Source organism: Camelina sativa, chromosome 6, assembly GCF_030686135.1.
Source record: "Camelina sativa cultivar CO46 ecotype springtype chromosome 6, ASM3068613v1".
Lineage (NCBI taxonomy): Eukaryota > Viridiplantae > Streptophyta > Magnoliopsida > Brassicales > Brassicaceae > Camelina > Camelina sativa.
The window spans coordinates 25365775-25389607 of NC_141885.1; the positions used below are offsets into that span (position 1 = coordinate 25365775).

The 23833-nt window shown below is 36.7% G+C and overlaps 6 protein-coding genes, 1 long non-coding RNA gene and 1 pseudogene across 34 annotated transcripts; 6 read left to right on the forward strand and 2 right to left on the reverse strand.

Moving 5' to 3' along the window:
* Window positions 1–113: 113 nt before the first annotated feature.
* Window positions 114–606, forward strand: LOC147942989 (uncharacterized). Its single transcript, XR_015559900.1, has 2 exons — window positions 114–251; window positions 370–606. It is a non-coding gene; the product is annotated as an uncharacterized LOC147942989 (long non-coding RNA).
* A 158-nt stretch (window positions 607–764) lies between these two features.
* On the forward strand, window positions 765–2834 carry LOC104793008 (chaperone protein dnaJ 72). The gene is made up of 3 exons (XM_010519278.2): window positions 765–1458; window positions 1656–1725; window positions 2431–2834. Exons 1-3 carry the CDS (start codon window positions 1043–1045, stop codon window positions 2491–2493), a joined length of 549 nt encoding a protein of 182 aa, XP_010517580.2. The 5' UTR covers window positions 765–1042; the 3' UTR covers window positions 2494–2834.
* A 362-nt stretch (window positions 2835–3196) lies between these two features.
* LOC104793009 (calmodulin-binding protein 25) lies at window positions 3197–4213 on the reverse strand. The gene has a single exon (XM_010519279.3). The coding sequence runs from the start codon at window positions 4050–4052 to the stop codon at window positions 3339–3341; it is 714 nt and encodes a 237-aa protein (XP_010517581.1). The 5' UTR covers window positions 4053–4213; the 3' UTR covers window positions 3197–3338.
* A 3405-nt stretch (window positions 4214–7618) lies between these two features.
* Window positions 7619–11680, forward strand: LOC104782591 (uncharacterized). The gene is made up of 12 exons (XM_010519281.3): window positions 7619–8369; window positions 8475–8509; window positions 8636–8717; window positions 8819–8900; window positions 8981–9174; window positions 9327–9401; window positions 9576–9726; window positions 10050–10269; window positions 10396–10488; window positions 10858–10974; window positions 11134–11185; window positions 11294–11680. The coding sequence occupies exons 1-12, from the start codon at window positions 8235–8237 to the stop codon at window positions 11447–11449; spliced, it is 1392 nt and encodes a 463-aa protein (XP_010517583.1). The 5' UTR covers window positions 7619–8234; the 3' UTR covers window positions 11450–11680.
* A 201-nt stretch (window positions 11681–11881) lies between these two features.
* On the forward strand, window positions 11882–13760 carry LOC109124788 (putative methyltransferase At2g41040, chloroplastic). The gene is made up of 7 exons (XM_010519284.3): window positions 11882–12255; window positions 12351–12460; window positions 12561–12701; window positions 12795–12876; window positions 12951–13259; window positions 13346–13450; window positions 13533–13760. The coding sequence occupies exons 1-7, from the start codon at window positions 12064–12066 to the stop codon at window positions 13659–13661; spliced, it is 1068 nt and encodes a 355-aa protein (XP_010517586.1). The 5' UTR covers window positions 11882–12063; the 3' UTR covers window positions 13662–13760.
* Window positions 13761–13780: 20 nt separating this feature from the next.
* Window positions 13781–16908, reverse strand: LOC104793012 (vacuolar lysine transporter YPQ1-like; annotated as a pseudogene). Its single transcript, XR_015559901.1, has 13 exons — window positions 16683–16908; window positions 16030–16225; window positions 15879–15921; window positions 15756–15782; window positions 15584–15673; window positions 15331–15491; window positions 15044–15206; window positions 14831–14953; window positions 14586–14705; window positions 14456–14476; window positions 14315–14373; window positions 14130–14220; window positions 13781–14044 (listed from the first exon to the last, which is right to left on the reverse strand). The product of XR_015559901.1 is annotated as a vacuolar lysine transporter YPQ1-like (transcript).
* A 1329-nt stretch (window positions 16909–18237) lies between these two features.
* Window positions 18238–21723, forward strand: LOC104793014 (UBP1-associated protein 2B). Of its 27 annotated transcripts, none has more exons than XR_015559478.1 (5): window positions 18264–19450; window positions 19522–19785; window positions 20581–20627; window positions 20945–21009; window positions 21369–21723. XR_015559478.1 is itself a non-coding variant. In XM_010519288.3 (2 exons), exon 1 carries the CDS (start codon window positions 18427–18429, stop codon window positions 19768–19770), a length of 1344 nt encoding a protein of 447 aa, XP_010517590.1. In that variant the 5' UTR covers window positions 18262–18426; the 3' UTR covers window positions 19771–19785; window positions 20053–21723. The 27 variants fall into 27 exon arrangements, 1 of the variants encoding a protein (XP_010517590.1); XR_015559476.1 differs by having other exon boundaries at window positions 18282–19450; window positions 21310–21723; XR_015559477.1 differs by having other exon boundaries at window positions 18282–19450; window positions 21364–21723.
* Window positions 21724–21851: 128 nt separating this feature from the next.
* On the forward strand, window positions 21852–23524 carry LOC104793016 (ABSCISIC ACID-INSENSITIVE 5-like protein 3). Its single transcript, XM_010519289.3, has 3 exons — window positions 21852–23038; window positions 23123–23194; window positions 23277–23524. Exons 1-3 carry the CDS (start codon window positions 22403–22405, stop codon window positions 23355–23357), a joined length of 789 nt encoding a protein of 262 aa, XP_010517591.1. The 5' UTR covers window positions 21852–22402; the 3' UTR covers window positions 23358–23524.
* Window positions 23525–23833: the final 309 nt, after the last annotated feature.

Sequence of the window (23833 nt, forward strand, 5' to 3'; positions counted from 1 at the left end):
TATGATACGCATGGACTAATATTTAATTAAATAGATACTTCATCGATCTTCCTTGGTGTATACTCCAATAGGATATCTCACTATATATATATATATGTATAATCAGTCTAAACAAAGAAGAAGAACAACAAAAAAGAGCTAAGAGAATATAGAAATGGATATCACCATGAAACATTTAATTGCATTTGTTTTCACCATCTTCTTCATCATATCTTCTGCCCATTGTCGCATGACAACGGCTAGTGGTCCAGGTATTCGTTTATTCTTATATCCTCATTTTTTTTCAATATATTGTGAACAAAATTTTGTTCTGTTTCAAATGAATGTACATATTGGATTAATGATGTTTTTATTTGATATAATAAATAGGTTATGGAATAAAGAATCGTCAATGCTTTCAAGAACCAACATTATGTCATTCTGGATCAGTACGCGGCTGCACCCTTCATTGTTTCCACAATGGTTATTCTTATGGCACCTGTCCTACTCCTGATCAATGTTGTTGTCATATTCCAGAATAAAATGTTTTTGCTATCTTTGTTTCAAAAATAACATTAATGTATTTTACATCAAATCCAGAACGAAATAAATACAAACTTTACTACATATGTCGATGTTGATTTGATTAAACTTGAGCAATAATAGGTTTTGTAATTTAAACAAAATCTAAAATCATATTGAAAATACAACTAATTATTTGTCCAAAATTTTTTTAAAAATTATTACTAGTACATATTATTGGGTCTCAAGGAAAAACAAAAATTGGGCTTCGGCCCAATAATATTTTTTAATATTAGCAAGTAAACATAATTTAGTTGTGGGTGAGGGAGGAAGCGGCCATTGAAGCGCCACGAAGTCTTCTTCTATCGCTAAAAATTCTTTACGATTCCGATTTGTTTGTTATCTTCAAATGTTACCCAGACGAGCTCAGATTCGCGTTAATCAATCATATTTGTATATGCGTAGCTATAAACACAGGAGAAATCGCGGATCTCAATTTCAGGTGTTTGCGATTCCGATTTAGGTTTGAAAAAATTAGCCGATGGTGGATCATTACCAAGTTCTAGGCGTTACGAGAAACGCGATTAAGAAGGAGGTTAAGGATGCGTTTCGGAGATTGGCGATAAAGTATCATCCGGATAAGCACGCGCAGTCTCCGGATCACGTTCGGAGAAACGCCACCGTGCGGTTTAAGCTTGTCTCGGAGGCGTACGAAGTTTTGAACGACGATCTGAAACGCGCTTCTTATAACGCTGTCAGCGATTCCGATAGCTTTCGCCGTACGAGCAGTGGTTCCTATAGTAGTAATCCGTATGGCAATCGTGGTGGTAGAGCGTATGGCTACGGTTATGGTTACTCCGGGAAGACTCGTCAGTCCTCTAGTTTCAGGAGCGGGTTTGATTCGACGTTTCGGTACTTGAATACTCGCGCGTTTCTACTTAATCTCGCATTAGCTGGGTAATGTGACAACTTCTTTACTTGTGTCTTTTGGTTGATTTGGTATCTGAGTATTTTGCTGTAATTGGCAAATTCCTTGTGAAGAGGATTTGATTATTCTATGGAATTTTCATGGTTATTTGTGTAATCATCATCATCTTACCTGTAGTTTGATTATTCTATGGAATTTTCATGTCTCTTATCTTTTGTTTTTCCAGTGGTTTGTACTTTGCATTTACTGCAATCGATACAAGCGGAGAAACACTATGGAAAATGCGTAACTCTGGGGTAAGCTATTGAATTTGATAATCTTGCATTGGTAATTTATGCAAAATTCAACTGGGTTTATTCCTGCTGTTGGATGCATCTTAGTGCATGAATTCGCATATTTGATTTAGATTGAAGTTCTTGTGAACACAATGTGCTTGGTGATTATTTCTGCACACCTAGAGTATTGTGGCCGTAGCTGTAACGAGTATGAAATCCAAGAATTAATGCTGACCAAAAAACTAGTTTTCCTACTTGTAGCACACTAGATAGGTTTAGAAGCGTAAAAAGGGAGAATTTGTTCAAACCATTGACTACTGTATATATGCTTGGTGTTGCAGGGTCGTGTACTGAGAGTTAGACTGTAACCTATATATGCTATTTGCAACATATTGAACCGTTTATGAGAACATTTTCTGTCTTAGGGTTTTCAAGACATACAATAGTTGCAAAATGTAAATTTACAAGCAATGGTGAAAACATTCTCACGTCAATAGGACTAGAGAAAATGCCATCTTGTCACAGAACTTAGGAAATCCCACATGTGCTGGATTTTAGAATGGGAGAGTAAATTCAGGCATTACTACTGAGGATATTGATGGTTGGTTTCCAATTTTCCATTAGTGAGAAAAACGAGGGCATGTGTTATTTCTTTCTGTTTACATGCTTAATCTGGATTATCACCATTCACCACAGCTAATAAATGGACAATCCACATATTTTCAGAAATCATTTGAAGAGGCAATAGAATCAATCGAGAAATCAAAGACACATAAGGATGAAGGGTGAAAAAGAGGACTCAAAGTTACTACTTTGACTTCGATTTTTAATTCTGTGAGCTTGATGGGTTTGTGTGGCCGGTGTGGGTCATTTGTTAGCCACTTTTCAAGATTTCACTTTCTTAGGATAAGCACTATTTACCTTGTTGGGATGGAAATCTCTTTCCTTGGGCATGAAGACGGAATGCGGCACTGTATTCTTCACTCGGACATATGATATAATTGTGCTAGTCTATGGACTGTGGTATATCGTAAGTGTTATCAATCTTTTTTTTTTTTTTTTTTTTGTAACAAATATTTATATCTCTCCAGATATCAATCGTTTAATATGAGAAGTCCTACTACACGCAATTGTTTTTGAGACATCCCTAATAAAACAAAAATATATTTATTTTAGCTTAATTTGTATAGGCAATGCATGAAGACATTTTTTGGGATTAGTGGTGGTAACGTATTTGATTGTCTTATTTGTTAAGATATTGACCCTGCTTCGTTGAAATATCTTGTGATATAGTTTTTCTCTAATTTCAACGGTGAGAAGACTCTTAATGATTACACTAATGCGCATAAAGAACTTTAGCTTCAGTTTCCTATACCACCAACTAACCCCCACCTCAGAATTTTGTTTTATCTCTCATATTCAAATTTAAGTTAACACACATCATGCTTAGCTTAATATGTTAAACAGATAGTTTTGTTGCGACTTATCCGAGAAAAGAGTTTTAAATTCAATACAGAAACCGATTTGATCCATTACATGGATAAACAAAAACTATGAACAAGATTTGATATTATTCATAAAGGGTGATGCATAGAACAAAATCTATCAAAACAAAAGTTATTACGAGCTAGTCGTCACATAACTTTCCATGATTCAAGCGTCGGAAAAGTTGAGTTAGTACTATCAAAGTCCACGGCGGAGACGTCTACCGCAGCATTAGACTTGGCTGATTGCAACCCTAAGCCGCTGTTACCGGAGAAAGCGTTACCAACTGCTAGATTCTCCTGGTGATGGTTAGATAAAAATGCAGATGTATCTAGCATCGGAACCGCCGTGGATCGATCCGATGTACACTTGGGAAGTTTGTTGACGAGCCTAAGCGGCTCCGGCTTAAGGATCGGAGCGAAGACTCCGAAGGAGTAAGAGTCATCGACGATGTAGTTGGCTCCGGTGACTTGCTGAACCATCTGGCGAAAATTGGTTGGATCCGCGGTTATGAAAGTAGTGTGAGATTTCTTGGAAGGGCGAGACCTGCGCTTGGTGGCTTTACCTTCCGCAAGAAGGCAGTTACGTTTCCGTTTAGCTCCTCCGCCGAAGATTTCTGGATCGGAACCAGCGGAGACGTTGGAGGAGAGAGTAGTGTGAGTTGAAGAAACAGGGTGAGAGACGGAATCGAAGAAAGAAGAGGGAAGTGGTGTGGCTGACGCTGTGACGACGGTGGTGTGAAGAGCTCTTGCGAGCAAATCGTTGTCGTGGGAGAAGGTATCAGTAAGCAACCATGAATCAACGTTGAAACCTTGTCGATACAACCAAGCATCGACGTTTGTTAATCCGTCGGAAGTCACCATATATTATATAGTACCACCGCTGAAGAGGAGTGATGAAGTGGAAGAAGAAGAAGAAGAAGAAGATGAGTCTCAAAAGGTTTCTAGAAAAGAGAAGAAGTTAGAGAGAGAGAGAGAGGTGAGAATGGGGCCGAGGGAGGGTGAAGGGTTTTTATAAGGACGGCGTCGTCGTCAACTGATAGAGAGAGAAGCTATGATGAAACCGCGTTGAGCGGAGATAGATAGAGAGATACGTGTCACACAGTTTTACTCGTACGAAATTCTTTTTTGTTTTTTTTTTGGTTCAACGAGTGAGAGATTGATTTATTTATCAGGTAGAATTAGTAAAATTCTTGAATTATTATGATAGCAAAACTTGCTTATAGTGTTATTATTTTTAGCAACCGAGAAAAGGTTAACCCAAGACCAAAAAGAGCAAAAAAGACCGATCAAGTGACCATTTTTTCTAGTTATTAAATTCTTTCTTTGTTATAAAATCGGTTTTTGGATGGATAGGAGTGTTTTCCCCAGTAGATTCTCAAAAAAAATAATTAATGGGGTTTATCCAAAATTCAGGTATTAAAAATATTCAAACAATAATATAGTTGCAATGATCCATTAAGAATATCTACAAATAGATTCAATCTATGTATATGTTTTCAGTCATCCCAATCAACGCCGTGAAAGACATGCAAATAACAAAATAGAAAAAAAAAAAAAAAAAGGTCAATTTCCAACGACTGATTGATTCTAATGCTTAGATTTAATGCTTTGTTGCTCAATGGGACCAAAGACCATAGCATAATAGAAAGAGAAAAAGATAGAGAATCTCTCGTTTTCAGCTTCGGAGCTTCGGTCTTTCTTTTGGTGCCCTCCCACATATCTTATTTGTGTCTTTAACAAAGCCATTTATAAAAGAAAAAACAAAACAAGTCTTACTTAATCTAATTAGTTCATTTTTTCCCCTCTGATAAAATACTTAATCTAAGTGATACTTGGATGGAGATACAGTTTGTTAACTAAAAAAAAGAAAAACCGTAATTACATACTAATCTACGTAGATATAAATTCAAGCGTCAGGTTGTCGATTACATACTGATGATGCGACTCTGGGTGTTGATGCTATTGGGACAAGTTCTACACGCTGATCATGAGGAGCTCATAGCTTGGTTTTGATTTGCTCTTCAGTATTAGTTTTGGCTTTCTCTGTGTTAGTATTTGTTTTCGTATCACTAGGTCAATTTAGGTGGTTTAAGAGATGATTTCACTCCGAATTGTGGTGTGTTATCTATCTCGTTGTGGTTAAAAAATGCAATAGTTCTCGATTAGATAGTGTTGGATCCGCCTATTGTTCCAGGGTTGTACTTGATCAACCATTGCATTTGTTTTGTGGTCCAAGTCTTTAGAAGTGAATGTAATGTGTCTTTCATTTAGTTGTAATACTTTGGTTAATGGAAAGTTGATGTTGAGCAAAAAAAAAAAAATTCAAACGTCAACAAAATTCTGAGGTTTACCTATAACATTTTTTTCTTTCTTTCTTTTCTCTTCCATGTGATATAACAGTTTATTTCGTTTATAAATGAAAGTACGTACGTATGTCGTACCACTTGTAGATTGTTTGTGACTTTGTGCGATCCGTGATTACCTTCTTTTTCTTTTGGCGTCGCCATCGCGATTATCATACTCACAGCACTATCTTCCTTTATTCAACTGGAAAAAAAAATAAAAAATAAATTCACCATATATAGTAACTTTATACGATAAAGTCTTCTTGATGTAAATAAGTTATAGTATTATAGATTGTTGCTGTTTCTATATAATATTCAAAATTTCAGGTAGTCCCAAATAACTATACTGTGTTAACATGATCGAGTCTTTCAACGCGTTAGAAATGATTATGTGTTTGAGTAGTGAAAGACGAACGCCATTCGAAGTAGGTCATATATACATACTTGTTTTTGAGTGATTTTTATAACTAAAAAATGTTGAAAATAGTTTTTACAGATTGTTTCACCCACTCAGTACTGCATATATATAATAAACTATATCCATTCTAATAAATAGTTCCACTAATTAATACTCCCACTGTCTCATATAGTTAGATGTTTAGGATTTTACACACATACTAACACAGAGGGAATATATGATTAATTGTGTTTTCTGATGATTTTTTTTATTTTATTTATGACCTCTCATGATTTATTTTTCTGATACTTTTTTACTTTCTCACTTTCTCACTCTATACATTCTACAACATCAGTAATTAATAAAACAAAATTTATTAAAAATATTCAAAACATCAATCTTTGAGAGACAAAGATTATTTTCTAAAACATCAAACTATTTGAGACACAGAGTATATCACTTTATTGAAATTGAAATGTGTATCCACAAAAAGTAATATCATCAAATTTGTACATGTCATCGACTTATATCATCTAGTGACTAGTTGAATAATCCACCCCTAGATTCAGTACTGAAAAAAATCTTTGGAGAAGTTCACGTGTCATATAGCATTTGTTTAAAGTTCATAAACATACATATTCTACTCATTACGATTACTAGATTACCACTTGTAGGAGTCATAGCCGTTGTGCGTTGTTTACAAAATGAAATAACAAACAAACACACACACACCAATACTAACGCTATTTCTTTTTTATTTTCTTTCTTAATCAACTTTAGCACATCATTAATTATACATTCACGAGAGGACTCTCCTCAGCTTGACCGGTTCATTGTTTAAGGAATTTATTTGGAAATTTCTACGCATCATAAGCATATGTTAAAATATTTCTGTTGGAAATTTCTACAAAAGACTAGTCCAAAAGAAAAAGAAACAACGTATTCTTCTTATATATAGAAGAAGAATAACAACAACAAAGTCATTAGACGCCAGCAGTGACGTCACATGATCAACTTTATACGATGTAATTATGATGGTACGATGACGAGACCGAAGCATGTGATGAAGCGGCCGTGTGGGTCTTTCTTTCTAACATGAAGAGGGTCATCCATGAGGTTGTCCGTAAGAAACATTAGCATTTGTACAAACAAAAAGCAAAACATTAGCATTTGTTATGCAAAACATAAGTAAATTTTTTTTTTATATGTGTACGTATAACAAATAAAATAAACTTTTGGGAAATGCTATATCATATCTGATATCTCTTTTATAGTTATGTTAACATTTTGTTACTTCATCCAAAATATAGGGTATGATTCGTGAACCTGTTTCGTTAACAATACTTTCTTGTTATCTAATATATGAGTTTTTTTAAATATGGTAAAACGCGGTAAGCAAATGCCTTTTTTTTCAAAACACAGTATCACTTTATTGAAAAGTAAATATCTACAGATATGTGCATGTCGTCGTCGACTTACATCATCTGTACATGATGATGGTATGGTGCAAGAGACCGAAGACTAGTCTAAAAGAAAAAGAATAAAAGAAAAAGAAAAAACGTAATTATATGATGATGGTATGGCGCGAGAGACCGAAGCATGTGAAAAGACCATTTAAGCTTAGACTAAGGCTATGAATGGAAGACGGTTTTTAAATGGTTTTTAGATTATAGTTTTTGGTTTTTGATTTTTGGGATTTTAGTTTTTCTAATAAAGCTATTTTTTGGTTATTTTAAAAATATTTACATAAGGAAACATGATAAAAAAAAAGAATGGTAAGTTTTTTCTAAAATCGCCAATTATGTGGATTCTAGTTTTTGTTAATATTTGTAAAAAAAAGGTAAAAATTAGTTTTTTTTTATCAAAAAAAAGTAAAAACTAGTTTTCCTATTTTTTAGGGAATCTATTTAGTGTAAAATCTTGAATGGAGAAAAAAATGATTTTTGATAACAAAATCCAAAAACTATTTTAGAATCTACTTGCCAATTGGATTTGTGTTAATATGAGTGAGTCAATCAAATATGGAACTCGATTTTTTGAACCTGTTTCGTTGTTTACAATACTCGGATTCTTGTTATCTAATATATGAGCCTTTTTAAGATATGGTCCTTAGTGTATGGGCTTAATTGCTTAAATATGGGCCCAAATAAAAGCTAGGGTTCGCCGGTTCGGATTCTTTTTGCGGACTCTCTCAATCGCTCGTACTGGTGGTTTGTTGAAATTTGATTGGTAATCGGAAACGTTGAATCTCTCAGTGTCTAAAGGGTTTTGGATTGGGAGGTTGAAGGTTGAAACTGAATAATGGGAGAAGAGCTGCAACATCATCAGAATGGTTCTTCTGCTCATAACCAGACAACTAATTATGGTTATGGAAGCTCGCTTGCCTACGATCAAGACATTGAATCTGCCGCAAGCAATGCTCTTCTCCGAGAACAAGTACATATTATATAGTGCTTTCCTCGATTAAAAGTTTCCAAATTTTTCATTCCAGGACGTGTGGGTGAAGGTGGTTAAGTTGATTCATTGTTGTGAATTTTTCAGGAAATTGAAACGCAGAAGATTATACAAGGTCAAAGGTTCTGTCTTTCTGCTGTATAATGAACATATTGCTGTTCTTATCAATGGGAAATTGTAAATTTCGTGTCTTTAGTTGGTTTGTCTAGCAAATTTGTTTAAAAATTGAATCTTTCCCCTAATTTCAGAGAAGCTGGGACTTCAGTAGCTGGTGACTCTCAGCATAATACTGATATTCTTCGAGATCGTACTGACCCCAATGCTCTAAAGGTTTTTTTTTTTTTTTTTTTTTAATCCTCAAGCGGCTAATGGCTTAATAAGTCTTATCAGTCATGACATGAAGTTTTTAATACATAGTCGTTACTATGTAGGAACATTTGCTAAAGCTAACTGCAAATCATAGAGCAGAAACAGCGGCAAAGCGTGGTGGGAGTGTGAGTACATGCGGAGAAGGTTAGTCATAGCTCATGCATTTTTTGAAAAATTCACTAAATCTGTCCAATTAACGACTTTTATCTATCTATATATACTAGGTAATGTGGATGTGGGAAACGGTTATGGTATACCTGGTGGAGCTGCGTACGCGGGTCACTCTGAGCTCAGTGGGAAGCCTGAACCTACTACGGATGTTTCTTCAAACAATTTGCCTGAATATCTCAAACAAAAATTGAAGGCTAGGGGAATTCTCAGAGAAGGAACAGGGGCTGCTTCATCTAACACGCAAGATGTAATTATCCATCTCTCTCACACTTTTATCTTTAGCGGCATATGTTCGCTTATGACTTGACCATGATTCAACCCCTTTTGTTTCAGGTTATGTTATTATTATTGCTGACCTTTTTGACGTATTTGTTTGCTTGTGATTCTTTACTTTTCCAGGCATCAGCGGTTAGTTGGAATAGACAGACAAACTTACCTTTTCCGACAAATGCAAGCACCTTACCATTAGGATGGGTATGAATGATACACAATCAAAATGCTGCATGCTGGGAAACTGTATTGATTGTTTGAAATCCTTCAAATGCGTTTAGTACTGCCTTAATGCTTTAAGATGGCCACTTATGGTTCTTATGATGTGTTTATTCGTGTTAACTGTTAAGCCACTTAAACTTGTTCTGTTTTATTCAGGTAGATGCTAAAGATCCTGCAAGTGGTGCTACATATTACTATAACCAACATACCGGGACATGCCAATGGGAAAGGCCTGTTGAATTATCTTCCACCACGCCATCTTTGCCTCCTAAAGAAGATTGGATTGAAACACTTGATGAAACCTCTGGTATGCTATTTACTCATATAGTCATCATTATGACTATCTCTTTGCTAAATATGCATATGGACGATTATAAAAGGTTAATATGTTTCTCCTTTTAAATGAATTTTATAACGATCTTTATCACCGTGGAAAGAACCTACATCATCACATGTTAGAAAATAGGAATGAGGAAATCCTTGTGTTTTCTGCTGGAAGTTTGTGCACTCTTATGGAAGAGTCTTCTGATTTCTGTTGTACTGCTTACAGTACTCGCAATGCTTGCTTAATCTTTTGATCCGCTTTGGTTGCATCCCTGAGCTTTAAACCTTTTGATTCCTAATGCACAGGACATAAGTATTACTACAATACAAGGACACATGTGTCGCAGTGGGAACCTCCAAGTTCTTTACAGAAGCCTGCTTCCACAAACTCTAACAACGCTGTCACGCAAAGTACTGCTAATGGGAAGGGCGAGCATCATCCAGATCAGCTGCCAAGATGCTATGGATGTGGGGGATGGGAAGTGGGCCTTGTCCAGGGATGGGGTTACTGTATCCACTGTACCAGGTAGGAACCCTTTCATTTTCTTGCTATGCTTTTTGAGTTAGATTGCTCCATAGAGACTGCTCGATTTGAAGCTTATGCCTCTCTCACTGCCTTTGCTTACGGGGACTCATATTATATGGAACGCAGAGTTTTGAATCTCCCAGAACGTCAGTACCTGCCAGCAAGTTTAAACAACTTCACAAATGCAGGAGATTCTGCCCAAAAGCATCCGAATCAGAAGTAAGCTAGCTTTCAGAATCTGAAGTACTAAGATAAAGGTCCTTCTGGTCTATCATATTTCTTAGAAACTGAGTGTCTCATTAGAGAACGAGATTTGACTCTTGTTCATTAGAGAACGAGTGTGTGACTCTTGTCCTCCTCCACATAGCTGTTAGCAAATATCTAGACTACTCACTCGTTTGGATATAAGTCCTCTCATCCCTCTTTTCGGAAGGACAGAATCTCTGTTAGAGAGAGTCTACCAAATTTTCAACATGAAAATAAGGATGGAACACATTACATGTAGTAGTGTACCAAGACGTTTCCATTTGACTTACTCTTGTAATTTACAACTTACAAATGACGCAAAACTGGAAATGATTGAAACAGGTCCAGTTCAAAACCTCCTATGAAAAAGGGATTAGGCAAAAAACGTGCTCATGCCGATGATGATGAGGTGGATCCAATGGACCCAAGCTCTTACTCAGATGCTCCGCGGGGTGGCTGGTAATGTCATTACACCCATTTTAACCACTTTGTATATCATCGTTTATATTTCTATCTCTGCTACATCATCTGATCTGAGGAGAATTATATACCAAATGTCAAACCAAGCGTATTATACTAACATAACATCAGGCTGATCTAATCCTTCGCATCTTGCAGGGTTGTTGGACTGAAAGGAGTACAACCACGAGCTGCTGATACAACTGCCACAGTAAGGCCAATTGAGACTCACAAAAAAGCTTGGGGGTATTCTTACCTCATTAACTACATGGTGACAAAATCCAGTTCCTAACTTAGTGAGATTGGATATGTGTTTCAGGGTCCTCTGTTTCAACAACGACCGTATCCATCACCTGGAGCTGTTCTGAGGAGAAACGCAGAGGTGGCATCATCGCAGAAGAAGAAACCAAACTCTCAGTTCACGGAAATCAGAAAGAGAGGCGATGGAAGTGATGGTCTTGGGGATGCAGATTGAGAGAGCACGACTCATCTTTATATAAGATAGATCCCATGTCTTCTACTGTTTTGTCTGTTGCTTTCTCCATATATGATAGTGAGAGTAGGCTGTTTACTAGTTAATGAACACGATCGAAGTGTAATCAGATGTATTTAAGCACTGGGCTCAGTGGTGTTTTGTATACATATAATCACCATCAGTTACTTCAGTATCTTCCATCTTCAACAATATCCAGAAACATTCTCCTAATTCTCAAAGAGCAACATGTTTTTAGAGTTGATTGACATTTATGTAATGAACAAATTCATTGGTATTCTCGAATAATTAGTTTGACTAAGAAAGAATCAAAAGATACAAATGGTGTGACTTGTCAGTAAAGAGGCCATTCGATCATGTGGACCCAATTCAACCAAGTAATAAGAAAGTGAACGAATGGAATGGTGAAAACGAGAAGTGTGCGTGCGCCTTTTATTTCGGCTTAGCTTAAAATTCGGACAACACATTTAATGCTTCGGCGATTTTGTTGTTACAAGAAACGTAAAATTGTCTGAGCAAAAACAGATTCCGTATATATTGAGAGCCAAAACATATCTCTCTTTCTCTGCTCGTTGACTCTGTAACTCTCTGCTCTAATGGCGATGGCCGCACTAACAGCTTCGTCTTCTTCTTCTGCTATAACTCTCCTCAACAAGCCTTTCTTACCTAACCGATCTTCTTTCTTCTCCTCTCATTCACACTCTCCTCTTCTCCGATTCTCTGCTTCTTCTTCCTCTGTTCGTCCCCGTTTTTCTTCTGCCGCCATAAGCTCTGTTGCTCCCGAATCGGTGCGTTCTGCTTTTTTTTTTTTTCTTGATTTCGTTTACAAGCTTTGTAGATTGATTATATAGAATTCAAACGAGAGTTCAATGGTATTTTGCAGGACTTAAATAAAAATGGAACTCCACAAATTGAAATAGAGGAGACTCAAGTGTTTGCGTGTCCTGTTTGCTATGAACCACTTATGAGGAAAGGACCTTCAGGTATCAACCTGTAAGTTCTTGTTTTACCTCCTCACTTTGTTATTGGTTATATAGTTTTGTTTCTTTCTTTTATTTTTCTCTAAAGCTTTGCTTTTTGTGTGAATCTGCAGACAAGCAATATACAGGTCTGGATTCAAGTGTGGACAGTGTAACAAGACATACTCTAGCAAAGATGAATACTTGGATTTAACTGTCACTGCTGATTTGGATGATTATAATGAAGTCAAACCCATTACTACCGAGCTCTTTCGGTACATTTCTTTTTATCCACCTGTACTAACCATTTTCTGTTCTGTTAGCTAAGTCTTATTTGATCCTTTGTGTGTGTGTGTCTGAATGTGTAGGAGTCCATTAGTATCATTTTTGTATGAAAGAGGTTGGCGGCAAAACTTTAAGCGAAGTGGCTTTCCCGGTCCAGATGAAGAGGTATCTACATCTTTGGTCTTTTTTTTTTGTTGGTCTTGTTCTTTCCTCATGGTCTTAATACTTTGAAAATGCAGTTTAGAATGGCTGAGGAATACTTCAAAGAAGCAGAAGGTGGGGTTCTTGTGGATGTTAGTTGCGGAAGCGGTTTGTTTTCTCGGAAATTTGCAAAGTCCGGGAAATACTCGGGCGTGATTGCTCTCGACTACTCTGAAAACATGCTTCGTCAGTGCAAAGAATTCATCAAGAACGATGATACTTTCGACAACTCAACTAATATAGCGGTCGTGAGGGCAGACGTTTCTCGTCTCCCTTTCCCTTCAGGTTCTGTTGATGCAGTTCATGCTGGTGCTGCCTTGCACTGTTGGCCTTCTCCTACAAATGCTGTAAGTTCTTGAATTTTCTCTATAGCTTCGTAGTTGTTTTGCAAATGACATGACACTTGTTAAATTTTATTCTTGTTGGTTTCAAGATTGCTGAGATCTGTCGTGTTCTAAGAAGCGGAGGTGTCTTTGTTGGGACAACCTTTCTCAGATACAGTCCTTCGACTCCTTGGATTATTCGTCCTTTCCAATCGGTAAGAGAGAATTGTAATGATCAAAAGTGGTTATTCTATGTAAAGATTTTGATATTTAAGAATTTTGGATATATTGTTGCAGAGAATTCTGCAGAGCTACAATTACTTGATGCAGGATGAGATCAAGGATGTGTGCACATCATGTGGTCTCACAGATTATGAAGATTATATTCAGGATTCTTTTATTATGTTTACTGCTCGCAAGCCATAGAGAGACCTCTCTCTTCATGTAACTACATTTATATACACAATATACAAAATAACAGTAATAAACAAGTTGATGGAGAGTGATTTTTGTTTTTGGTGACAATTGCTGAAATCATTCATATATGAGTAGAAACAACTTTCTATTATTAAAACTCACAAATCCAAGAGTAGTTTCATCAGAGCACAAAAAATTTAAAACGCAATCCCGTTAACGAAAGAAGACAAATAAATTGAGATGAATCTTGCTAGTCAGATCAGATCAAAACTGTATCTGTTTGAAGCCTTGTGGGTATAGTCACGCCTTAGACAGCTTCTGTGGTTTCATGCGTCTTCTTTGTCAGTATCTTTGTCTTTGCGACAGCGGAAGTGGAAAAACTGAAGCAGAATCTGAAACAAAGAATAAAGGAAGTTAGAGCTCAGTGAAAAAGAAAGGAATCAAAGATCATGAAGTTGATGAGAGAGATTTGTATACAAGAAAATCAAGCACAACACATCCTCCTGCATCAACAAGCCATGGTAGATTAGGTGCAATTTTTAACCATTCCACACTGTTCACAAGAATGCTGCAACCAAACAGAAAAGGGAGTTAAACAGGTTCTAAGAGTTCAACCAGAGATTCTTTAGAGACTTAGAAGCATAAAGATTGTTGATCTTCACCTTCCAACATAAGTCATATTGCCAATTAATGCAAATAAGAACATCAATGGATTCAACCCCTGCAATTTCAAAGGAAGAGCATCAAATGGATTCTTCAGATACAACACTCTTACTTGCGCCGTATCATTAATACTTGCTTACCTCCACATGTCCTCTCCTCATCTGCCAAAAAGAAGATATCGGAAAGGAACATTTGATTTAGCTAAAACTGTTATAAACAATAGATCAAAAGAATAAATTAGTTATAGAAGATTCAGAAGCCTCCTCTTACATTGAGACATATTTGGGGAAGCCTTCCACCCAAGTAAATGGCTGCCATTGCCCAACCCAAAAACATTCCAGTTCTGCTGCTTTCTCCACCACCATGTTCTACTAAATTGCCGCTACTGACCTGAAATAGAACCAATACTAGTCACAGTTTACATTTACATTAATTTTATAGATTAAGAAAGGCTATCCAACATAAAAGCACGTAGACATGAAATGCATAAATTATAATGTGCCACTTATGAGTACCTGCAAAAGCTTTCTTGCTGCCTGAACTACAAATACTCTATCTCTCTCTCCGAAAGCCACAGTTCTTGATTCACTTAGCAAATTGGGAAGGTTGAATGTTCCAAGAAACATGAACGCTGACACCTATAAGAGAATAATAATGTTATTCTTATTCAATAATAAAACCGCTTGGATTTTGGAAATCAACACCAGGCATTGTGAAACAAGGCTAACCACGCATAGCAGTGATTTGGTGGAAGGAGGCAATGAAGGAGGTGAGGCATCCTCAGGAAGCAATGGCTCTTCAAGAGTTGGTTCACTGTGACCACGAGCCATTCTCTGAGCTAAGACAGATCCAGCTGGTGGTGTATGACTACTCGACAAGGATCTTGCCGACCTGAAAGAATTAAAACGTGAAAAACAAATTCTCAGAACCTTTGAACAAGTCAGTTGCTTAAATATATTTTCTTTCATCATAATGCTACAGTAGCCTAAGTAAAGAATCTAAATGGCATCATTACGTGTAAAATAGTTCTCTTCCGGTAAAACTATTTCTATGACTCCCAGGAATCATAGTGATAGGTGTCGTATGAACGCCACAAGGAGCAGTATCAGAGCTATTTCTCCATCGGCCACGAATTTTCACGTCGCTGCTTATGTTTGCAATACGTTCTGCTTCAACCTACACCAGACATTCATACTCGAGCTGTTTTAGTATCAACGCATAATTAACAGGCTACAAAAAAAGAAAGAACACTGCTAAGATAGGCATACCATCTGATTTCTTCTGTTTCTCAACCGGGGATAGATATGTCCGTAGTATATAGATTGAAGAAAGAGAACTGATGTAGTCACGGTATACAACTGCAAAGAAATCACACATATCAAGCAAAGATACAAACAAACACTGTAAAACATGAAGCTGCTTCTGTTTTTTGTATTATACCAGTGCCATGTAAAACTGTGTTGGAAGCTGCAAAAGAATTTAAAAGTTCAGAATTAGCTTTAAAGCAACTAAAGGTGAGATAAACAAGATTGAGGAAAATTGTGGTTCTGTAGATTCACTCACAGTAGCTGGTTCCATCAAGCAGCCAAGAAGATTGAAGATATCCCTACACCAATTTTAAAAAAAAAATCCCAATTCCTCATTAAACCAAAGGAGGTCGTCAATACACTCAATGAACAAGTAAAAAAGCAAAACTTTATTTAGATCATATTACCCAATAATCCACGTCGTTAAGAAAGCAATAGAGAGACCTTCAGTGGATTTCTCACTGTAATTAGTCATAATCTGAGGTATCTCAGCAACACCCCAACTGATAACACTAATGACACCAAGAGATAGTGACAATCCTTCTCTAAAACTGCTGTGGAGAACCATCTTCACAGCCAAGAAAATATCACAACCAAAAAAACCTGTGTAAACCCAAAAATTAAAAAAATAAAACCAAACAAGTCCCTTGGTGAGCAAAGATAACGTCTTTATAATTGTGTAAAACACTAATAAGAAGAAAAAGAGAGGTTTTTTAAAGAGGTAAGAATAGGAAAGAATATTTCAAACAGTAGAAAACGAATCCTAGAGAAATAAAAACTCCGTTAATAATTCAATGTTTTTGGTTTTATGGTATCTACTAGATTCACAAACAAAAAGACCCCACAAAATCTGAATATTCTCCCCACACACACAAAAACCCAAATCATCCCAGGATTCAGAGTCTTCCATTTAAGGTAACAGAATCGAAAAACGTTACACACAATCTGGTTTCGACATTCACACCATTGTTAACATACCTATTTCAATGAGACATCATCGATTCAATGATACATTACATTAGGAGAAACGAATACACAAGAATGAAACCAAAGTTGCTACCTTTTGCAGAAGAAAACCGTGAAAGGAGTGATTCGACGGGTTTTGGTTCAAAGATTTGGTTAAGCGTTTAAGAGGTGTTAGCTTTGGGTGACGACTGCTTTCGTTTGTCTTTTTTTTTTTTTTTTTTTTTGGTTTCTTTTATGGAGATATCTTCATGTGTTCTTTCTGGAAAACACAAATCACCCTCACAGAGTTTTCTGTAATATCTTCCTTCAATTCCAAATATTGGAAAAAAAATACAAATATTATTTATTTATTTTTTCCCCGTGGTGTTTATTTTAATTTTTTTTTTTTTTTTTTTTTGGCATTATTGTCGTCGATATCTTAGTGGGATTTGGTTTCGATTTTGGTCTTATTCTGTTTTGTTTTGGCAATTTTTATTTATTTATTATTGAATGACAAAATAAAAGATATCCTTTATTAGGAAACAATTTGAAAACTTTAGGCTAAAGTCTTTTTTTTTAATAGGAATTGAAAAATGAAAAAAAAAAAAACTTTTGAATTTCGTCTGCCTAAATTTTTTTAAAAAATCCATGTGCAATTTATAATATTTTGCCCATAAACATAGTTCAAATATGTGTATTAGTTCCAAAATTATGATTGATTGATTACAAATTCTTTATTTTTAGCCTAATCTAGTGATAAAACAGTCACTATTATGAAACAAACGTAAAAATAAAATAAATGTGTTTAAATTTTATAGCGAAATAGAAGGAATAAAAAACAATACAAATGAGCATGACAAGGTTGAATAATGAGTGTTAATGTGTAGAGTGGATGTAATAATGATTTAGCTAAAATTTTCAAAAATTCTTCATACAATCGAAAATAAATTATTAATGTAATAATAATGATCAAACTTCCACTATAAGATTTTTTTTTCATTCTTACTTGCACACTGACTTTTAATCGTTTTTGTTTTCATAATTCATAAAAATGGTAAGTGGTTTGTCTCTTTACGAGCATGTAAACAAAAATAAAGTTCCTTTCATAATGAATAAGCTTTTTAAAAAGAAAGAAATTGCTAAAAAAAGGTATATCCGAGTTCCGTGCACCTTCCCAAAAACATACAGTAAGTATAAAAATTAAGTTTATTTTTATAAATATAAAGATTCAAAGGACATTATAACGTACTTTAGTAAAAAAAAAATGGTTGAATAATAGTGGAGCAAAATTGTTCCCCAAACCATTTAATCTAAAAATTATATTAGTAAGTAAAATATGTAATATCATAACAAAATATAATAAAGTTGATGACAAAATAATAATAATAATAATAAAGTTTGAGTGGAAATGAAAAGTAACTCCAACCAAAGCAATGTGCCTGTCAAGGCGCCACACCACACTCACTACCTAACCAATTTGGGAATTGCCCACTTTCCCACGAATCATTGCCAATATTGCCGGTTAAGTTAATCGGTCCGGTTCATCAGTTCGATTGGACATATTAATTGGATTTCAGATTAACCAAAAAGTCACGGCACATTGTATACGGGCCTCAAAACTTCACAAGTGTGACCTGATGATTAAAGGCCCAATAAACGTCTTATTATTTAATTATAATTTTTTTTTACAGAATAAATCTTTCCTAACTGTCTTGTCTTCTTCACACGGTCGCGAATCGTTAAGCTTCGTCGATTCAAGCAGATTTGTAGAAAGATAGATAGGAGGAAAAGACCCTCCAGGAATTACAAAACCCTAGAGGACTCTCTTCAATTCAACCTTAAAAACCACCAATTGCGCCATGACAAAGAAGAGAAAGCTCGAATCTGAATCCAACGAGACGTCAGAGCCGATGCAGAAGCAGCAGGAATGTGACAAAGAGAATCCAGGAATCAGAAATGATGATCATCAAAGAGACGAAGACCAAGTAGTAAACCACGACGCACTCAAGGAGGGACCTAAAGATGACGATAATATCGAAGCGGGGTCGTTGTCAGGATCTAGGAATTCGAGAAATGAGGATGATGACGAAGAAGAGCCCCTCGATGATCTTTTAGAACCGTTCTCAAAGGATCAGCTTTTGATTCTTCTCAAAGAAGCCGCAGAGAGACATCGTGATGTAGCTGATCGAATCCGGATTGTGGCTGAAGAGGATCCTGTTCATCGTAAGATCTTCGTTCACGGGTTAGGATGGGATACTAAAGCCGACGCACTAATCGAAGCTTTTAAACATTACGGAGAGATCGAAGATTGCAAATGCGTGGTTGATAAGGTATCTGGGCAATCCAAAGGTTATGGCTTTATCCTCTTTAGGTCAAGGTCTGGTGCTCGTAAAGCGCTTAAGCAGCCTCAGAAGAAGATTGGGACCCGTATGACTGCGTGTCAGCTGGCTGCTGTAGGACCTGTTCAGGGAAACCCTGTGGTGGCTGCGCCTGCTCAGCATTTTAGCCCTGAGAATGTTCAGAGGAAGATTTATGTTAGTAATGTTAGCGCTGATCTTGATCCGCGGAAGTTGCTGGAGTTTTTCTCAAGATTTGGGGAGATTGAAGAAGGTCCTTTGGGGCTTGATAAAGCTACTGGGAGACCCAAAGGTTTCACTTTGTTTGTTTATAGATCTGCAGAAGGTGCCAAGAGGGCATTGGAAGAGCCACATAAGACCTTTGAAGGTCATGTCTTGCATTGCCATAAAGCAAACGATGGGCCAAAGCAGGGTAAGCAACATCAACATCAACATCACCATCATTCTCACAAACAAAATACTCGCTACCAAAGGAATGAAAACACTGGTTATGGTGCACCTGGAGGCCATGGACATTTCATAGCTGGTAATAACCAATCTGCGCAGGCCATAAACCCGGCTATTGGCCAGGCCCTTACAGCTTTGTTGGCTTCTCAGGGTGCTGGTTTGGGTTTGAACCAAGCATTTGGGCAGGCTTTGTTGGGGGCATTAGGGACAGCTAGTCCAGTAGCTGCTGCTGGAATGCCAAGCGGATATGGTACTCAAAATATCACACCTAGGGTCTATCCTGCGTATGGTGCCCAAGCCGGCTTTCAGGGTGGTTATCAGACTCAGCAACCTGGTCAGGGCAGTGCTGGAAGAGGGCAGCATGGAGTTCGCTATGGTGGCCCTTACATGGGTCATTAGATGTAGCCCACTCAGGTATGCCATTGCAGCTCCTTTTCATCTGTTTCATTAATGTTCTGTGCCAGACTTTATCTGTGGTTCCGTGATGGTTATGACCCTTGTATATCTTAAAACTTGGACTTGCTGTATTATGACCTTTTCATAGTTAACTCCATTATGTTAAGCATTGCAAGATCATCGTTTTCAAAGAATCAAAGTTAGTGTGACTTTTGTTGTGTTAGGTGTTCGGTTTTGCCCCATTTTATAAAAGTCGTCTTCTTATTTTCTCAATCGATTGTGCAGAATGCAGATATTCCAAAACAGTTCTTTTAATATTGACATGGTGAATCTTCTGAAGTTATTAAGGAGCTGATGCAAATGGAGTTGTTTAGTTTTTGGATGAAATGTTACTCTTTTCGTTTCTTCAAAGGCCATGACTCTTCAAACCTTTCAAGAAGTTTTTAGTTTTCCCCTACTTATTTTCCCAAATCCCAACTCTTTTTATGAATATCCCAATGACATTACTCTGATTTTGCTATCATCGTCTCTTTTAAAACTTTTGTGAACGTTTTCATTTGTAAACTTAAACAGTGTTCCTCATGGACACAAATGCTTTCATTCTCTATTTGAATTCGTGTTTTCCATATTCTTGGTTCCCTCTATATTTTGCCGTTTTGTGAGTTTTTCTACTGCATTCTCTAGATTCATGGTCATGTTTTGTTACTTTGGAACCTTGTGAGATCATGATCACACTTTCAATATAAATTTGCACATGATGTCTTATCTTGATTTCCACATATAATATTTGCTTAATCCTTGTTCCTCTCGCAGGTAATTTTGACTGCAGGCTGAACCTAACACTAACGCTCTACAAAATCGTATGGGTACCTGCTATTTGAATGCTGCTCACCTGCTTTATTTTTACTGACCAGAAATGTTGTGAATATAGAAATGACTGGTTTTTAACTATAGATGTAGGCAATAGTTGTTTTCTTGTTTAGCTTCGGTAGGCATCTGCCTGTACCAAAAAAGTCAACTTGTTTTGGCTCTGTGCTAAAAAGTTTGAACAAGTCTATTTCAAGGTTTTGACTTGTTTTAGAGCAGCATTTTGAATCTATAGCTATGAATGTGCATTTTAAGTTGATATCGCGGAGGTTATACTTAGTTAAATTTCTATCTGAGTTTGGTAACACAGACTAACACAGCTGGAATTGGTGATTTCTCTCGCATCGTGGAGCTCTGAACTGTCTTCCCAAAAAGGTAAGTAAAACCAACGCATTGTGAATATTTGTATTTAATGTAGAAGTAGAACCATTGTTGAGGAATGAATTGATGATGAAAGTCCTTACACAAATGTGCTTCCCCGTTTTTGTATGTTGAGTCAGAGCTTCACGAGTGTATGGTTATGCTAACTGCCGGGGTTCTACCTAGTTACCCTCTAGGCTCTATAGGCCACTAGGTTATGATAAGCATGTGAAGTTTTTTACATTACTTGATTCTTAGGAGACCTATGTTGGTACAGCCAGATAGATTGTGTGTTCTTGTTCTCTCTTTCGGCAGGATCGAGCTGCCACATATGATTCACTGAATCTGTATGTGTTATAATCATTGAAGGACAGGCAAATATACAAAGGAAGAAGAGTCTTATGACATTTGATGTGTTAGATGATAAGAAGAAGAGAGAAGTGTGAGAGACTGAGAGTAATTAAAGAAAGAGAAAAGGGAAACAGAAACACGTGGGAGAACATCCCAAAGAGGAAGCACACGCGGATCTTCATGCAAAGCCGATTCTCCCATGTGGTCCCTTCCTCCCTTTGTCCCCCTCCCCCTTTCTCCTTTTTCACCATACATACAACGAATCTTCTTTTTTTTTTATAATATCAAATTTGGTTTTTATCACAGTTCAACAACACCTTCTTGTTCTCGGTTACTTCCCCACTCTCACTTTTTATATAACAAGCGCATTTTGGGAAACTTATGTTTGTGAAAGACAAGTCTTGTTTAGAGAAAGTGATTTAACAATAGCTAAAGTGAATATATATATGTTAAGATACGAATATTTGGTTTATATTCTTAGGGAATAAACTTCAGTTCTAAAGTGTTCACGAGATTAATACTTTCATATCTGTACAGAGACTTCTGTTTTTTGTTTTTTGTGTTTATTCTACAAGAAAAAGTAGCTTTAATTGAATTAAAAAATCCTCAAAGGTTTAAAGTTCTCGAGTGTAACAGTTTTTAAGGCAAACAAAAGAAAAACTCTTCTCACTCTCTCTTTCTAATATTTCTCTCCTGTGGAGAAACTAAAGAGAGAGAGAGAGAGAAGAGAATGTATGTTTGGTTTTATAATCTCTCAGCTTTTGCTAAAGATTTGTCTCAGAGCCCACCACTTGGACACAGAGAACCCAAGTTCCTTTCTTACTCTTTCTCGATTTACTCCTCCTTAATCTGCTTTTATTTCTTCCTCGAACATCATTCTTAAATTTTTATTCCCTTCTTCAGAGTCTCCAACCTCCTCTCTTTTCTCAAGTTTAGTTATCATCTGCATTTTTGAGCACTCGTGTGCTGCATGCAATTTCCCCTGGTTGTGTTTGTTGGCTGTGATTATTAGAACTTCTCATTTTCTAGGTGGTTAGATCGAACCAGGGTTGTGTAAATGGGTTCTATTAGAGGAAACATTGAAGAGCCAATCTCTCAGTCATTAACTAGGCAGAACTCTCTCTATAGCTTAAAGCTCCATGAGGTTCAAACCCATTTAGGAAGTTCAGGAAAACCACTAGGAAGCATGAACCTTGATGAACTTCTCAAGACTGTCTTGTCACCAGAAGAGGAAGGTCTTGTTCGTCAGGGAAGCTTGACTTTGCCTCGAGATCTCAGTAAAAAGACAGTTGATGAGGTTTGGAGAGATATCCAACTAGACAAGAATGGAAACACTACTACTACTACTACTGCTGCTCATAAGCAGCCTACGCTGGGTGAAATCACACTTGAGGATTTGTTGTTGAAAGCTGGTGTAGTGACTGAGACAATAGCTCCACAAGAAAACGTTGTGAACATAGCTTCACATGGGCAATGGGTTGAGTACCATCAGCCTGGACAACAACAAGGGTTTATGCCATATCCGGTTTGTGAGATGCAAGACATAGTGATGATGGGTGGTTTATCGGATACACCAAAAGCGCATGGGAGGAAAAGAGTGGCTGGAGATATTGTGGAGAAGACTGTTGAGAGGAGACAGAAGAGGATGATCAAGAACAGAGAATCTGCAGCACGTTCACGAGCTAGGAAACAGGTTTGAGAACTTGAGATTGTCTTTTTAGTTTATTAATATTTGTTACTTGTTAGTAAGCTGGTCTAATAAGATTAAAATTTACAGGCTTATACTCATGAGTTAGAGATCAAGGTTGAAAGGTTAGAAGAAGAAAATGAAAAACTTCGGAAGCTAAAGGTAAAAAACAACATCTCTTGTTTCATCATAATTTCGTTTACTGATTTATTGGTTTTCTAAGAAATTTGGATTATAATGGCAGGAGGTGGAGAAGATCCTACCAAGTGAACCACCGCCTGATCCTAAGTGGAAGCTCCGGCGAACAAACTCTGCTTCTCTCTGATCTTAAAAGACTTCTCTTTTTCTTTCTTTCTTTCTCCTTCTTCTTTGTGTTGGTTTATATCAAACAGCTTTTGTTCTTTGTATATTCTGTAGACTTTATTGACTTTTTGAACAGTATGTCTTTAAATACTTTTTTTGAGTGTAATTTCCTTTTGCATCTGGTTCAAACTTTTGAGTTTTCAACACTAGTTCAATGTCGCTTTTTAGTTTAAACTTGAGACACGACTTAGGAAGCAGGCAAGTCCTCAGACAAGAGTCTCTAGGTTCGTAGATAGAGTGACATACAACGGTAAGAATGTTTTTTACCTTTAGAACAGTAGAAGTATGTATACAAAATTGATTGATGGATGGTTCATGTCTTCATCATGGTTCTGCTAAACCGTTTTGATGGTTGGTTAACGGGAAAGGATTACCAATACGTTTTGGGCTTTTCTCCATATAAGTTATTGGGCTTTTTATTACGGCCCAACTAAACCG

Excerpts from the sequence above, each read along its gene's own strand:
- LOC104793008 (XM_010519278.2), top strand. The coding sequence starts at position 1,043 with ATGGTGGATCATTACCAAGTTCTAGGCGTTACGAGAAACGCGATTAAG. Across the intron at positions 1,459-1,655 it reads CTTAATCTCGCATTAGCTGG|TGGTTTGTACTTTGCATTTA; the intron begins GTAATGTGACAA and ends TTGTTTTTCCAG. Across the intron at positions 1,726-2,430 it reads GGAAAATGCGTAACTCTGGG|AAATCATTTGAAGAGGCAAT; the intron begins GTAAGCTATTGA and ends ACATATTTTCAG.
- LOC104793009 (XM_010519279.3), bottom strand. The coding sequence starts at position 4,052 with ATGGTGACTTCCGACGGATTAACAAACGTCGATGCTTGGTTGTATCGA.
- LOC104782591 (XM_010519281.3), top strand. The coding sequence starts at position 8,235 with ATGGGAGAAGAGCTGCAACATCATCAGAATGGTTCTTCTGCTCATAAC. Across the intron at positions 8,370-8,474 it reads ATGCTCTTCTCCGAGAACAA|GAAATTGAAACGCAGAAGAT; the intron begins GTACATATTATA and ends TGAATTTTTCAG. Across the intron at positions 10,975-11,133 it reads GATGCTCCGCGGGGTGGCTG|GGTTGTTGGACTGAAAGGAG; the intron begins GTAATGTCATTA and ends CGCATCTTGCAG.
- LOC109124788 (XM_010519284.3), top strand. The coding sequence starts at position 12,064 with ATGGCGATGGCCGCACTAACAGCTTCGTCTTCTTCTTCTGCTATAACT. Across the intron at positions 12,256-12,350 it reads GCTCTGTTGCTCCCGAATCG|GACTTAAATAAAAATGGAAC; the intron begins GTGCGTTCTGCT and ends GGTATTTTGCAG. Across the intron at positions 12,702-12,794 it reads ATTACTACCGAGCTCTTTCG|GAGTCCATTAGTATCATTTT; the intron begins GTACATTTCTTT and ends CTGAATGTGTAG.
- LOC104793014 (XM_010519288.3), top strand. The coding sequence starts at position 18,427 with ATGACAAAGAAGAGAAAGCTCGAATCTGAATCCAACGAGACGTCAGAG.
- LOC104793016 (XM_010519289.3), top strand. The coding sequence starts at position 22,403 with ATGGGTTCTATTAGAGGAAACATTGAAGAGCCAATCTCTCAGTCATTA. Across the intron at positions 23,039-23,122 it reads GTTCACGAGCTAGGAAACAG|GCTTATACTCATGAGTTAGA; the intron begins GTTTGAGAACTT and ends TAAAATTTACAG. Across the intron at positions 23,195-23,276 it reads AAAAACTTCGGAAGCTAAAG|GAGGTGGAGAAGATCCTACC; the intron begins GTAAAAAACAAC and ends TTATAATGGCAG.